This window comes from Elaeis guineensis, chromosome 4 (assembly GCF_000442705.2).
Source record: "Elaeis guineensis isolate ETL-2024a chromosome 4, EG11, whole genome shotgun sequence".
Taxonomy (NCBI): Eukaryota; Viridiplantae; Streptophyta; class Magnoliopsida; order Arecales; family Arecaceae; genus Elaeis; species Elaeis guineensis.
In genome coordinates, this window is record NC_025996.2 from 12,358,232 (window position 1) to 12,371,306 (window position 13,075).

The window sequence follows — 13,075 nt, forward strand, 5'->3', positions numbered from 1 at the left end:
AGCGTATAACGGTCACACACCATGATCATTAGAAGGCCTTAACTACTCATCCCATAATCACATAGTGTCGGAACAAGCGGGATCCACGTGTCTATCCGTTACAAATGGTTACTAGCAGATTATTTATAAAAGGGAGGTAAACGAACAGCATTTGTGAGATACTTCTAGGCTGATAGTCTGTCTTTCTAAAAATTTATCTACTGTTCACTACTCTCCATTGACTTAAGTATCAGAGGATTTCCGTCGGACACAACTCTGATCAATGTGGACCTTTTTTGTAGATATTCTTCTCCGACAACGGGCACAACTAGGGATTAGCTGCAACACACCGCATATGATGTTGAAAAATAAACCATCCCATCTGATTGGACCATATAGTCACCACTTTTTAACGTGCATTTAATATCTTTTGAATAACAAAAATGCTCTTCTTCTTTTAAAAAAATTATGACATCCTATGGTCAAATTATGATTTCCTGCACAAAATATCATAATTTTTTCATAGATATTATAAAGAGAAAAATATATTTTATTATTAAAAAATTTAAAAAATTTTTAAATGATTAAAATATCCTTATCAAAATTATGACATTCCGTGATGAAATTATAACTTCCAGCACGTGATGTTATAATATTTTATAGGATATAAAGAGGAAAGAGTGTTTTCATCTTTGAAAAATTTATAAAATTTTTAAATGATAAAATATCTCTATCAAAATTATGACATCTTGTGTTGAAATTATGACATTTTGTGCAGGCTAGAAAGTCATAATTTCATCGCAGGATATCATAATATCGCCATAGGATGTAAGTTTCTCAGAAAAAGAGAGATATTTTCGTTATTCAAAATTTTAAATGAAAAAGTAGAACTGTAAATATTAAATATGTATTATAAATTGATGGTTATGTGATCCAATTAGATGGAGCTGTGTATTTTTTCTAACCATATATGGTTCATCAAAATTTTTTTTTTTTTGAATCACGATTACTCGGCTGGGGTATGAACTAGAGCCTAAAACTTATGTAGAAAATATTCAGACTGCACGTGAATTTTTATTTAAATTGAACTCTCTCGTAGCACCATTTATTAGATAGATTATTATTGCATGTAGCAATATAGAAGTCCCTTGATAGGTCAAATACAAATCTAGTTTCTAGAATGGGCAAAGCATTTTTTTCTTTTTTCTGCTTTTTTTTGTGTGTGTTTTTTTGGGGCAAAGCAATAGCACTTGTATGGAATAGGATGAAACTTTTATTCTACACCAATAATTATAATTTTTATTATTTATGCAAAGAGAAATTATTGGTTGGATCAGATTGTGGACCAATTCAACTACAAACCAACGCATGAAGATTGAGAGAAAATAGAAAGGTAAAGGAAATTGAGCGATGCATGCATGCCCATGTGTTGCTTTATAGTCGAATTGATTTACTATTGAGTTTGTGGATCTGATCTAATTAATAATTTTTTATTTATAAGTAGCAGATAAATATTTGGACGAGGATGAATGGCCCTATTTAGAATTTGCTGTCCTAAACACCTTAAACTATTTAGCACATAAGTTTAGCCCATTTATCTAATCGAGCTCTCGCGATTACAATTATACCGGATGCAATTTATATCGAGGACCCTATATAGTAGTTGAAACTTGTATAACTTGATTTAAACCCTCCTTTATCTTCTTCCCCCTCGAAAAAAGGAGAAAAATCTGTGTTAGAGCCCGTAAAATTAAGGACCCGGCATTAAGTTCCCCTTACAATAAAAGAACCGGGATTCCTGCCGAAAAATCGGATGGGTCGTCCGGTTAATCGTGGCCACGTCCGCACTTAAACAGTGTCCATTAACGCTCGGCATACTTTCCCTTTCTAATGGGCTAAGGCGTCGCAGGGATGGATCAGGCCTACCTAACTCCGTGGGCTCTGACTTAAGGTGAACAGGACGGCCTTTTCTGACTATCGCCAGAATCTTTTCGGCCGTAGCTGCCAGCGTGGCTTATCTGCGATGCCTGATTCTCCCGTTATCTCTATCCTACGTGGTAAATACCCATTGGCCCAGGGAATTCCTGTGGACGGAAACCTCATCCTAAGGTTGAAGATTATCGGGACCGGCCGTCCAAAGAAGACACGGAGCAGCATAAAGAAGATATGCTTATTAGATTCCACAGATGTGATAATGCAGTGGCCATGTTGGCCGGGTCTGCCTGTGGAAAAGTTATTGGTTGGACTCATCTATCATATGTATCTTAGGCCGTCTAATGAAAAGTCAATATATTATTTATTATTAGAAAAAATATTCATTGTTATCTAAGTTTGGTTAAAAATTTGAATAAAAAAAAAATCACTATTAATGATGGTTAGGTAGCTAATATTTTTTTGCTGGTTTAAATAGATTTTTTTTTTTTTTGAATGATAGGTTGTAAGCAATAATTTCTCCTCCTTGTGCCGGTTTTCAAGCAACGCTGCAGCATTGATTGGTTGGCTAATTGACAATAGATCATAGATCTGGTGCCAATATTTTTTTTTCCCTCAAGGATTCAGGAAACATTATTCATAACTTTTACTATTTATTCTTCAAGAGTGTGCAATTAAATTAAAGAAACAATTATGAAGAATCTAAATTAACAATGATAACTTTTCACCTTTTTTTTCTTTTTTACTCCCCTGCAACGGATTTGTCTTTAATGGATAGAACAATGGTCCATCCCAGTCAGAAAAATTGCGTTGGATGAGAGGCCATGCCATCCAGCGACCACGGTGAATACCAGCCGTGGACTAGGCTTCAGCCAGCACTCATCCAGTCAGTCGGTGCCCACAACATAAAATTTTCCGCCCGCAACCAAGCCACGTCCACAGAAACGGCTCATGGAAGGCCCCCCCTTCTCGATTGTTAGGCCCTGAGTGGGTCCCATCACCAGTGTCGGATGATAAAGCGCGGGAGAAACGAACGGAGGTCCTCTCCCGCGAACAGGCTCGCGTTAAACAGCAAACCAAAGCCCTCCGTTGATCTCGTCCCCGGATGCTTTCATTGTATATAATATAAAAAAAATCTCCACTCCCTAGTACTCTCTTTTCCCAGGATCGATCTCTCTCTCTCTATGGAGCTTCGCTGCGTTTCTCCTCGAGCTTTGTCCCTTCTCTCCTCCTCTTCCGCCGCCTCGTCTCCTCCTTCCCCTTCTTCTTGTTCCTGTTCTTCTTCCCCGGGCGCCGGCCTGGGCTTCTGGCCGCGGAAGGGGATCGGTCGGACGAGGATTAAGGCTTCGGCGGAGGGGAGCGGCGGGGAGCCCCGCCGGAGGGGGTTCGCTGCCGGTGGCCCCGCGATGGAGGTCTCCACTTCGGCCTCCCCTTCCTCCTCCTCCACAACGATGGCGACCACGGTCGTCGATCGGAGCTTCGGTGGCGGGGATACCGAGTTCCGGGCTTGGGAGAACCTCGGAGCCGTCTTAAGACTCAGCTTTGGGATCGGTGAGTCTTGTCTCATCCTTTTTCTTGCTAAGTTTGGAAACTCTCAAGTTGGTGATTCCTTTCTAAACATATGTTATACTAATTTCTGGATTTTTTAAGTTTAATTGTTTGTCACAGCACAAAAAATATTATGCTTGTAATTAGAGAGTAATTTCTTGTAGTTCGAATTAAATGACATGGTAATTCAAAATAAAAGGGAAAATCCTGATTTTTTTATGTTAAAAAAATCAGGGATATATGGGGCTATGGCGCTGGCGGGGAAGTTTATATGTTCGATTACAGGAGTGGATTGCACGGGAGGATTCCATCCGTCGCTAAAAGCTATTGTGGAGGGATTGGGATATGCGGCTCCACCAATCATGGCTCTGCTCTTCATCTTAGATGTACGCTTTCATTTTTTTTTTTTCTCTTATTATGTGTTACTCTGTTTTATTTGTTATTATTTGGAATTGGTAATTCAAGTTTCAAATTAGAATTGTAGCTCCAACTATGCTACTTGCCATACAAGAGTTAGGTGTAGATGCTAATGCCTGCCGAATTAAAATTCTTAAAACTGTAGTTGTGCAGTTGGGACCGGACTTGGATGGTTAATTCCACTATTTCTTTCTTTGTGGAGTTTTGTACACAAAGTCATGCTACCTAATTTAGTATGTCTTCCTATAATTGAGTTCCTATTCGTTTCCAACAATTGGGCCTATTCCAATATGCATCTGACCTTTGATGGCTTAGTTTGAAATTCCTATTCTAATATGTTTGAGAATCTGTTACTGCTTTAAAACCATAGTTTAATTGTCTCTAAGAATGTTACTCGTAGCACTCAAATAGTCTTAAGCAGGAATGCAATAGTTTAATTGTGTCTGGTCTGTTTGGATGGTTGGGCCCAAAATCTCATGAGATTCGTAGCCCAACCACCACAAGTATTGGATTACAAGCTAGCTAAACCTATTTTTTCAAGCATCCAGAGCTACCTTTTGAGTAGGTTGGCCGGAATCCCATAGGGAGAAAAAAAATCACCTAGTAGGTCATTTTTTTCTCCCTATTGGATTCGGGCCAACCCACTCAAAAAGTGGTCCTGGATGCTTGAAAACATCAGTCAAGCTAGTTTATAATCCAATACTTTGGGCAGTTGGGTCATGAATCCCAGGAGATTTTGGCCCAACTATCCAAACAAGCCCTGAGAATGTTACTTATAGCACTTGAATAAGTCTTGAATGGGAATGCAATTGTTTAACTGTCTCCAAGAATTGCATTGCAATAATCTTAAATAGGCATATTTGTGGAACATGAACTAATAAACCTCTATCCATAACAACTGTCAAGGTTTTCTTTCATACCTTGCCTACTCTTTCTTGTCTTGTCTGATTAGTCTTTCTTTTAAACAGTACCTCAGACAAACTTTTGCCACTAATCCTCAATGGTTGTCAAGTATATGTTCTTATCGATTGCTGTGGTCAAAGGAGACGAGGGCCAAGGTTGAATTAGGCTTTCTATTTAGTTCCTTCTCTGTTCTGAAATCACTCCTCCATTTGACAACAACCTTCTACAGTTTCAATCTGGGACAATCAACAGTACAAACTGATAATAAAGTTAAAGAGATAGGATATTTCTATACAACTCGGAACCCCATGAGCTCATATTCTTGAAATAGCAGTAATTGTCTCATGTCCTCAGCTTCATCGCTTGAAATCTTAAGGCTAATTGGGAATCTATGTTATTTGGTGGAAAATTAAGATGCTAAAATACAAAAAAGGCAAACAAGTTCATTATTATGATGTTAACTGACAAGCTTTACACAGGATGAGGTGGTCAAGCACTCACCCCAGGCTCGTGCCATTAGAGATGTGGAGGATGAGGAGCTCCGGAGTTTCTTCTATGGCATGTCACCATGGCAGGTATTTACTAACATTTGCTTGTCTACATATATTCTTCTGATATCGTGTCAAGTGATGACTAACATAATCTGTTATTTTTGGGCTTTTTGCAGTTCATACTCGTTGTTACTGCAAGCTCAGTAGGGGAGGAACTTTTCTATCGTGCTGCTGTTCAGGTAAGGTCTGGTGAGAAATAATGTGGTCTGTTTAAAACTATATTCTTCTTTCTACCAACAAAACAATAAATTCTTTTTTCATAATATTTAGTCCCACAAAATAATATCATAATGATTGTTACTATATTGATATACCTGAATTAGTGAAACTATTTAGTCACAAAATATTATAGTTTGCAAATGATGATGCATATCTCTTGAGGATATTCTTTCCTTCTTGCACCATAAAATTGGGTGGTTCTGTATGGAAGACCATTTTAAGAAGATGTATAGCTGGCTCCAAGCACACTACAGAGTTAAACCTGCAGTGATATCTTAAAACGTTGAACAGGAATAAGTTTGCATGATACTATCTGTCCTCTTTTGGAATATACACAAATTTGACCATCCTCTGCACACTGCAATGCTTTGATCTCGTTGTGCAACAAGCTCATACATTTAGTTTGTTAATAAATGAGCTCAAGCAGATTTTTTATAACATATTGAAAGTTTTGTGTCCAATGAATGGTGTTAGACTTCTGGAAATCCAAATTATAATAGCATAATTGTTTTGGGATGAATAGTCTAAAAATGAAACCAAAACCACAATTGAAACAGTTTTAACAAAACTCCAGCTGGCCCATGCATTGGTTTCAATTGCATTTTAATTGAAATGTTTCAATTTCAGGTAAAATAATTTAAATACAAATTCAATGAGAATATATTTCTGAAAATGAAAAACTAATCAGAGAAAAAACAAAACCTGAAATTGAAACTTTAGCACATGGAAAAATGCTTTTATCGAGATAAAGTCGAGAGTTAAAATGGAGCTGTTTCACTGTAGTCATGGAATCCGTATATGCATGCAAATGCCAACAAGATGGGTCTTATACTTGGTAGAAATGGAAATGTAATGGTGCCAAGCCAATCCATGGTGGCTTCCTTTCAAAATACTTTTTCCTTTCTTGTCAGTTGATATTAGTTATTGCCATGGTGAAAATGAAGTTCAGGTCATGGCTAAATTATACTGTTTTCTAAATAATTGTTTTGAACCAATCTGGTATTATTCTACATCTCATAGGATTTGATTTACATACACAAGCTAATTTTGAGCAACCTAAAATACACCACATATGACTCATTAACAGATCCTTGAACTTGAACCCTTCCTAGAAATTATTGATCGACACAAGATGTAGAAACCAGTGGAACACTAATCACCAGGATTGCTAGCTTGCCAGCCTTAATAATGCAAATGGAAGAGGAGAGAGCTAATAGTCCCTTAAAGATGCTGGAAAAGTTGTAAGAGAATGACAGTGGATAAAGAATAGCAAACTGATTCATTGAATAAGTTACATGTGAAATACTGAATCTTATATGGCACATAAGGAAGCCTACGATGGGGACTTACAGTATAATCTGAGCAGGGGCTTGCTGTCAATGGGCGTCACTTTATGTAAGTTCCATACGGCATCAATTGATGATTTATCCTTTCCCTTTCTTTTCTTTGGTTCAGTAAAGGAGGCCAAGAGCCCCATTACAATCTTAAATTGCTGATGTCTGTGCATCAGCCACAGCAAGCTGGAACAGAGCATTAGGAAGGAACCGTCAATTACACATAATGTTCAGGGCTCCATAGCTCAGAGCTCAGTTGGCTGCTTTGTTCCCTTCATTGTAGCCATGGAGATGAAGATGTGGAGGTGTGCTGCTCTTGTAGCATGTGGAGGGGGGACACATGGCTATAGCAAATGGTGGATGCATCTTACTGCCACCCCTGCAATTGTTGATCGAGATGCTACATCTAATGGGAAATGGAGTTCTTATCAACCAAAAGGATAGGAAAGAAATTACCGAAGAGAGCATAATTGTGATTGGTCTATCTGCTAAAGATGAAGAAATCCAACATTGAAGATTGGTGTATCTGCTAAAGATGAAGAATGAAGCAAGGGCTAAAGATGTTTCAGACCGGGAGAGGAATAAACACTGACAGCATAGGCACAATTGGATAGGATACGGGCGATAAGCTATGATGAATTATGTTAAATCCAAATTCATCCTTATTCTCTATTTTCAAAATGATTATAAGTTTTCTATATATAATACCAATGGGATGTCCTAACATGAGACAAGTTTAATTTAATTCAGTAGGTAGATAAAGTTAACTTTCTAATGAGTGTTTGTGTGCCTTAAGTAGATGAATATCTACTGAGTCCAGTCTTACATAAAGGAAGCAGACATGGATGGAACAAGAGATTTTTTCGAGATAACGTTCATGCTGCTTAATGCTGTTGTACAAGAATTCAACCATTTCCTATACCATGCTAATACAACCATAGGGTAAAGTCAGACACATATTTCCTCTTTAATCTATCCCCCTATCAAGTGAGTTCAACTGGTGAAATCTTATTCCCATCTGGCTACAAAATATCCAATCCTAAAGGCCACCATTTTCATTTTTGTCTACACTTTTCTCATCTCCTTATAATCTTTTTTTTTTCCTTATCTAATTCATGCACTGCTACAGGGGGCGTTGGCTGATATGTTCTTAAAGAGCACTGAACTCATGAAAGATGCACGTGGAATCGCATCTCTGGTAAGCAGCTAGTTTTGTTGGCAATACCTGTAACACTATACACATCATTATTTCAGATGCGACTTCTGAACTAGATGCTTTGTAAAATTCTAATGTCCCAAATCATTGTAGACCGGCATGCTGCCTCTCTTTGTCCCATTCGCTCAGGCATTTGCAGCTGTTATCACAGCCGCCCTTACGGGATCACTTTACTATGTTGCAACTGCTCCAAAAGGTACGTCTGCCTCCACTTTTCCTTTTTATGCAACCACAGCTATTGTCTCATCCCCTATATTATAAATCATGTATTTCACATATTGCTTCAGACCCTACATATGTCGTTGCACCGGTATTCCAGTCTCGTTCTGGCCGTGAAGACCTTAAGAAGCTTTTTGCAGGTCAGTGAACTAGAATCCCAGTGGTTGTGCATAGAAATATGCATCATAAATCACCTATCTTTGAACTATGCTGAAAAATTGATGGAAAAATATATCCAATAAGCAATAGGTGGTTGTGTTTCCAGTGCATTTCATGTCTCGATTGTTAATATATTTAGTATGTAATTAGCCAAAATATAAGCTAAAATTGTCAAGTGGGGAGCAACTTATTTTTTTGCTGTTAACACCGGCCCATAAACAAAGAGTTGCTGACTATGAATCGGCATAGCATTCTTGGATTTCACATAAAAGAAAATCTGCATGCAAACAAATGGCTGCTTTCATTTATAAACAACTAGATTATATATATCTTATATACACTTTCCACTTGGTTGCTTGGTTGGCAACGGCTGCACCTTATGCATGGCTTCACCTTAGCCTGCTTAACTCTGTTACTTCAGTATTGTTGAATGCAATTCCACATAAACTGCAACATACACGAAGCTAAATCTCTGTGGCCTGCATAATTTTTGTTATGCAGCTTGGTATGAAAAGAGACAAATGAGGAAGATATATTCTCCTCTTTTGGAAGGACTACTGGCTCTCTACCTTGGTTTTGAATGGATTCAGGTATTCTAGCACCTCATTTAAATGTCTTATTTTCTTTTTTCTTATCAAAACATAGAAAGTGTCTCATTTGCAGGGACCACTGCCACAATATGGAAAAATATAAATTTATACTTATCTTCTGATGTTTGTAGACGGATAATATCCTTGCTCCTATGATCACACATGGGATCTACTCCGCTGTGGTATTGGGACATGGACTTTGTAAAATTCATGACCACAGGCGTAAGCTGCGCCAAAGAATCCATCAAGTGAGGGTGGAAGCTGAGAATTTAAATAAATCATAAAGCTGGTTGGATATTCATCAATGTTTGCAAGAAAGAAGAGATGCTTTGGCTTGAACTAACACAACAATCAGGGGCCAGAACTTTATGGTGGAACGGCTACGCATTATGCAACAAGGAGCTGTAATACTGTAAAAAATGTAATCACCTAGGCAATTTATTTTGTGCATTGATACTATATCGAATGCAAAAGGGATGCTCACTGTCTTATATTACGCAGGTCTATATGTCTTTTAGGTTGCCAAAACCATGTTCTTTCGTTTCCTCCCCTCCCAGTTACAGATTCTAAATTCTCCATTGAAGAGTCTTTCTTAGTTTACACCTTATGTGTATCAGATTGTCTGCTAACCATCTCAGCGTGACAGCTTCAATCAGCAGAGAATTGGTTAGGGAGAGATTCATTCTTGGTCTTAAAGGCCGAGTTCATTGGAGGAATTGCACTTCCACTGTTTAAGTAGCACAAGACTAGGGTTACCTTAGTTTCAAAGTCCATAGGAAACCACTGCGAAAACCTTCTTTCTATGTGCCTCTTTGGCACGGTTGCACCGAAGGGACGGTACGGTGCATAGGAAAGAGAGCGGTGGGGGATTTCAGCACCTCTATCACAACTACCATATGGAAAACCATCGCAGGTCTCCGTAGTGGGTTATCATGACCGGCGTTCTAAGTGAAAGCTGGCAGGCACATGTAGAATAAAATATGTAGAGGATGTTTGGTTGGAAAAAATGGATCTAAAATTAAAATAAAAATAGATGATTTTATTTCAATTATTTGTTAGAAGGAGTTCGATTTCGAAGTGGAAAAAAAATGATTCAATCTATATAGAACTCAATCTTATTTTTCTCTATGAATTTAAATTTTTATTTTGATTTCGATCATGAATCAAGTATTTAGGAGAATTTGACGATTTCGATTTTAAATCATTCTGATTTTTATTTCGATTTCAAATATAAATCAAATATTTTAAATATCATTGTCTGTTATTGCTGTATTCTTTGTAACCCTTACTTATTGTTATTGCTGTATTCCTTGTAACCCCTACTTATAGTAACGCCAATATCCACAACTTATATTGGTCTCGCCTGGGATATTGGCCCTCGTTTACCCTACTCTTTCACAAATGGAGCCCGTTCGAGCTCGCTCAGGATCTCCTTCACGGAAGCTGCTTCCATTGGGTTTGGATTGGATTTGGGTGTGGGGAGAAGAGAACAGGAGAAGGGAAATGAGCGAGGGTTTAGCGCAAAGAGAGAAAGGAACAAGAGTGAAGACAGGAATCCTGGAGCAAGTTTTGGTTCCCCTGAAATGGATCCGCACTCAAAGTTTTCAGGTCTTGAGACGAAGGTTATTGGACAGCTTTTGGTTCAAGCTAAATGGATCAAAGTAGGGTTGAACTATCCATAGTCCTTATCGTTAAATCCTTATTCTTAAATCTTACAACGGTAAACTATTTAAAAGCATTCAATTTCAACAGGAACCCTAATCTAATGACTTCGTTAAAGATTTGAAATGTTTCTCTAGCAACTCTAACTAGATTTCTCTTAGACGACATAGAAACATGTAAAGCAGGGATTCTAATATTCTGGACTTTGGGAATGATAAAAAGAGAAGTAAGACATTTGAATTAACGGATGATAAGAAATCAATTTACTAAAAAAGAACCTAAAATTTTTCAATATCGAGTTGCTAAAAGCCTTTAAGGGAGGAGCAAAGAGAAATACCATTAAGATCTGAGCAGTAGGAAAACAGTTAATTATGTTTAGTTATTTTAAAATTTAAATTTTAATCCAATTATTTTGTATTTAATATTTGTTGAAGTTTCTGTACATGCATTATAATTACTATCATGTAAACGTCTATGCATGGAATTATGTGAATCAAAATTTTGAGCCTACTGGTTAATTAAAACGGAGCCAGATTGAAGCGAGAATTGGCTTCCATGCACGCGCTCTTCTCCAAACTCAGGGACGAAGTCTACGTTGTAGCTAGCTCTTCCGCCACTTCATTAATTTGGCGTTGGGGGAAAAATGCCAAGCTTCTCTTTGTTGTACACAAGATCCTACGGTTATGGATGAGTGATTATGGGTGGTTGTTAGTGCTTTCATTTCTTGTAATTTGACGTACTTGCTGGTAAGACTGAAAACAAGCTCGGGTAGGCCTGATGGGCTTTAGGCCTGTCTGACTGTGGGTCAGACTTTAGGCTAAGTCCAAACAAAATCAAGTCGGATTTGGACTCAGAAATATAGCCCTTTTCATTTTCGGATGGGCTCGTGCATACTATTAGCCTAGCTTGGGCCCGGCCTAAGCTCGAGTCGACTGCAACCTCTATTCTTCTTCGTTCTTTATTTCTTTTGGAGGGGGCGCATCGTCTGGTACGCTCCATCAGATGTGAAGCTCCGGAGGGGGATCGAGAAAGGCACGGTAGCCGGAAAAGTTATCTAGGGGCGGCGGTTTTTCTTCGCAAGGCTTCACAGAAAGAGGGATGGCTTCCAGAGTCTCTTCAAGATCTTGACTCTTCTTCTTCATGAGTGAGCCAGAGAAAGGCATAGGATGAACAGCCAAAAGCGCCCATTACTCGATCAACCTAGAGAGGAAGAAACCCCATCGAGTGGCCCCAATGTGGGCCCTGTCGCCATCTGAGAGCTAGAGGGGGATGGCAGAGAAGGTGAAGAGCTAAAAGCCGGTGGCCTATGATCGAGTGGTGATGGCGGTGGGTCATCATAGACTGGGCGGAGGTGGAAGTTGGTAGAGACAGAGATGCCGGAGATGGTCTTGAAAGCGGTCTCGATGGCAGCAGCAGAGGAGGAGAGGAAGTGGGCGCCGGACATGGGCTTGGGCCAATAATGTTTGGGCTGCCAAATGGCTTCAGACCGGGCTCGAGCTTGGGCTCGGCTGGGATTTTTATACATTCATCGGGCCTAAGCCCAGCTCGAAGCTCGAAAATAATTTTTGGGCTGTGCTCGAGTAGGGATAGGGCCCGGTCCAGTTCTACCCCTACTTGCTGGTGCTTTAAATTCTTACCCCTTAATCTCTTTCAAGAGATTTAATTATTATTATTATTTTTTTCAAAGGAGATTGATGTTTGATTATGATCGTTCATTGGTGTAGGTGGGAAAAAATTTTATATCAGATCGATCATGAAAAAATTATAGTCAGGCCGTCATCGTCTGTCATGTGGACATTCATAAAAAAAAGACGGTTAAGTGATGTTTATCTAAACTGTTCAAATATCCTTAGAGTTTATCCATTCTTCTTTTTTTAGTATTTAATATGTACGTTTATGTGTGTACGGTCATTCATCTTTTGATAGACTTTTTGAAACATATATGACCATAATTTTTTTTATGATCGATCCGATTATAAAAATTTTATCCCATGCAGGAATCTTGCTTCCTGATGGCTTTGTTGGTTTCATTTTGTTAGCTTATAAAAAATCTGACCTCCAAAATCCCCTTGTCACTTGGCCTATCCTTTGAAAGCCGTGCAGGCGGATGAGGGAGTTTGGAGCACTTTGAGAGCTGTGCTGTGGCAGATCCAAAGGCGGATAGACGTGAACGAAGGTGAATCTCTCTTTGGCGCGAAGGATCCAACTACGACCCGAAATGAGGCGCGTGCCTAAACAAACGTTCCAATGAAAAAGAGTCAAAAGACATACACTATCCTCCTCCTCCTTGTTCTTCTCCATTTTCTTTTTCCATCAATTAATTCTACGTCCGGAACAACATCTACG

General features: G+C 38.8%; 1 protein-coding gene across 1 annotated transcript; it reads left to right on the plus strand.

Annotated features, from left to right (window-relative positions):
* The first annotated feature begins 2,954 nt into the window (after nucleotides 1–2,954).
* LOC105043859 (uncharacterized) lies at nucleotides 2,955–9,595 on the plus strand. Its single transcript, XM_010921586.4, has 9 exons — nucleotides 2,955–3,462; nucleotides 3,694–3,845; nucleotides 5,259–5,354; nucleotides 5,447–5,509; nucleotides 8,013–8,081; nucleotides 8,193–8,295; nucleotides 8,387–8,458; nucleotides 8,979–9,067; nucleotides 9,199–9,595. The coding sequence occupies exons 1-9, from the start codon at nucleotides 3,096–3,098 to the stop codon at nucleotides 9,349–9,351; spliced, it is 1,164 nt and encodes a 387-aa protein (XP_010919888.1). The 5' UTR covers nucleotides 2,955–3,095; the 3' UTR covers nucleotides 9,352–9,595.
* The last annotated feature ends 3,480 nt before the right edge of the window (nucleotides 9,596–13,075 follow it).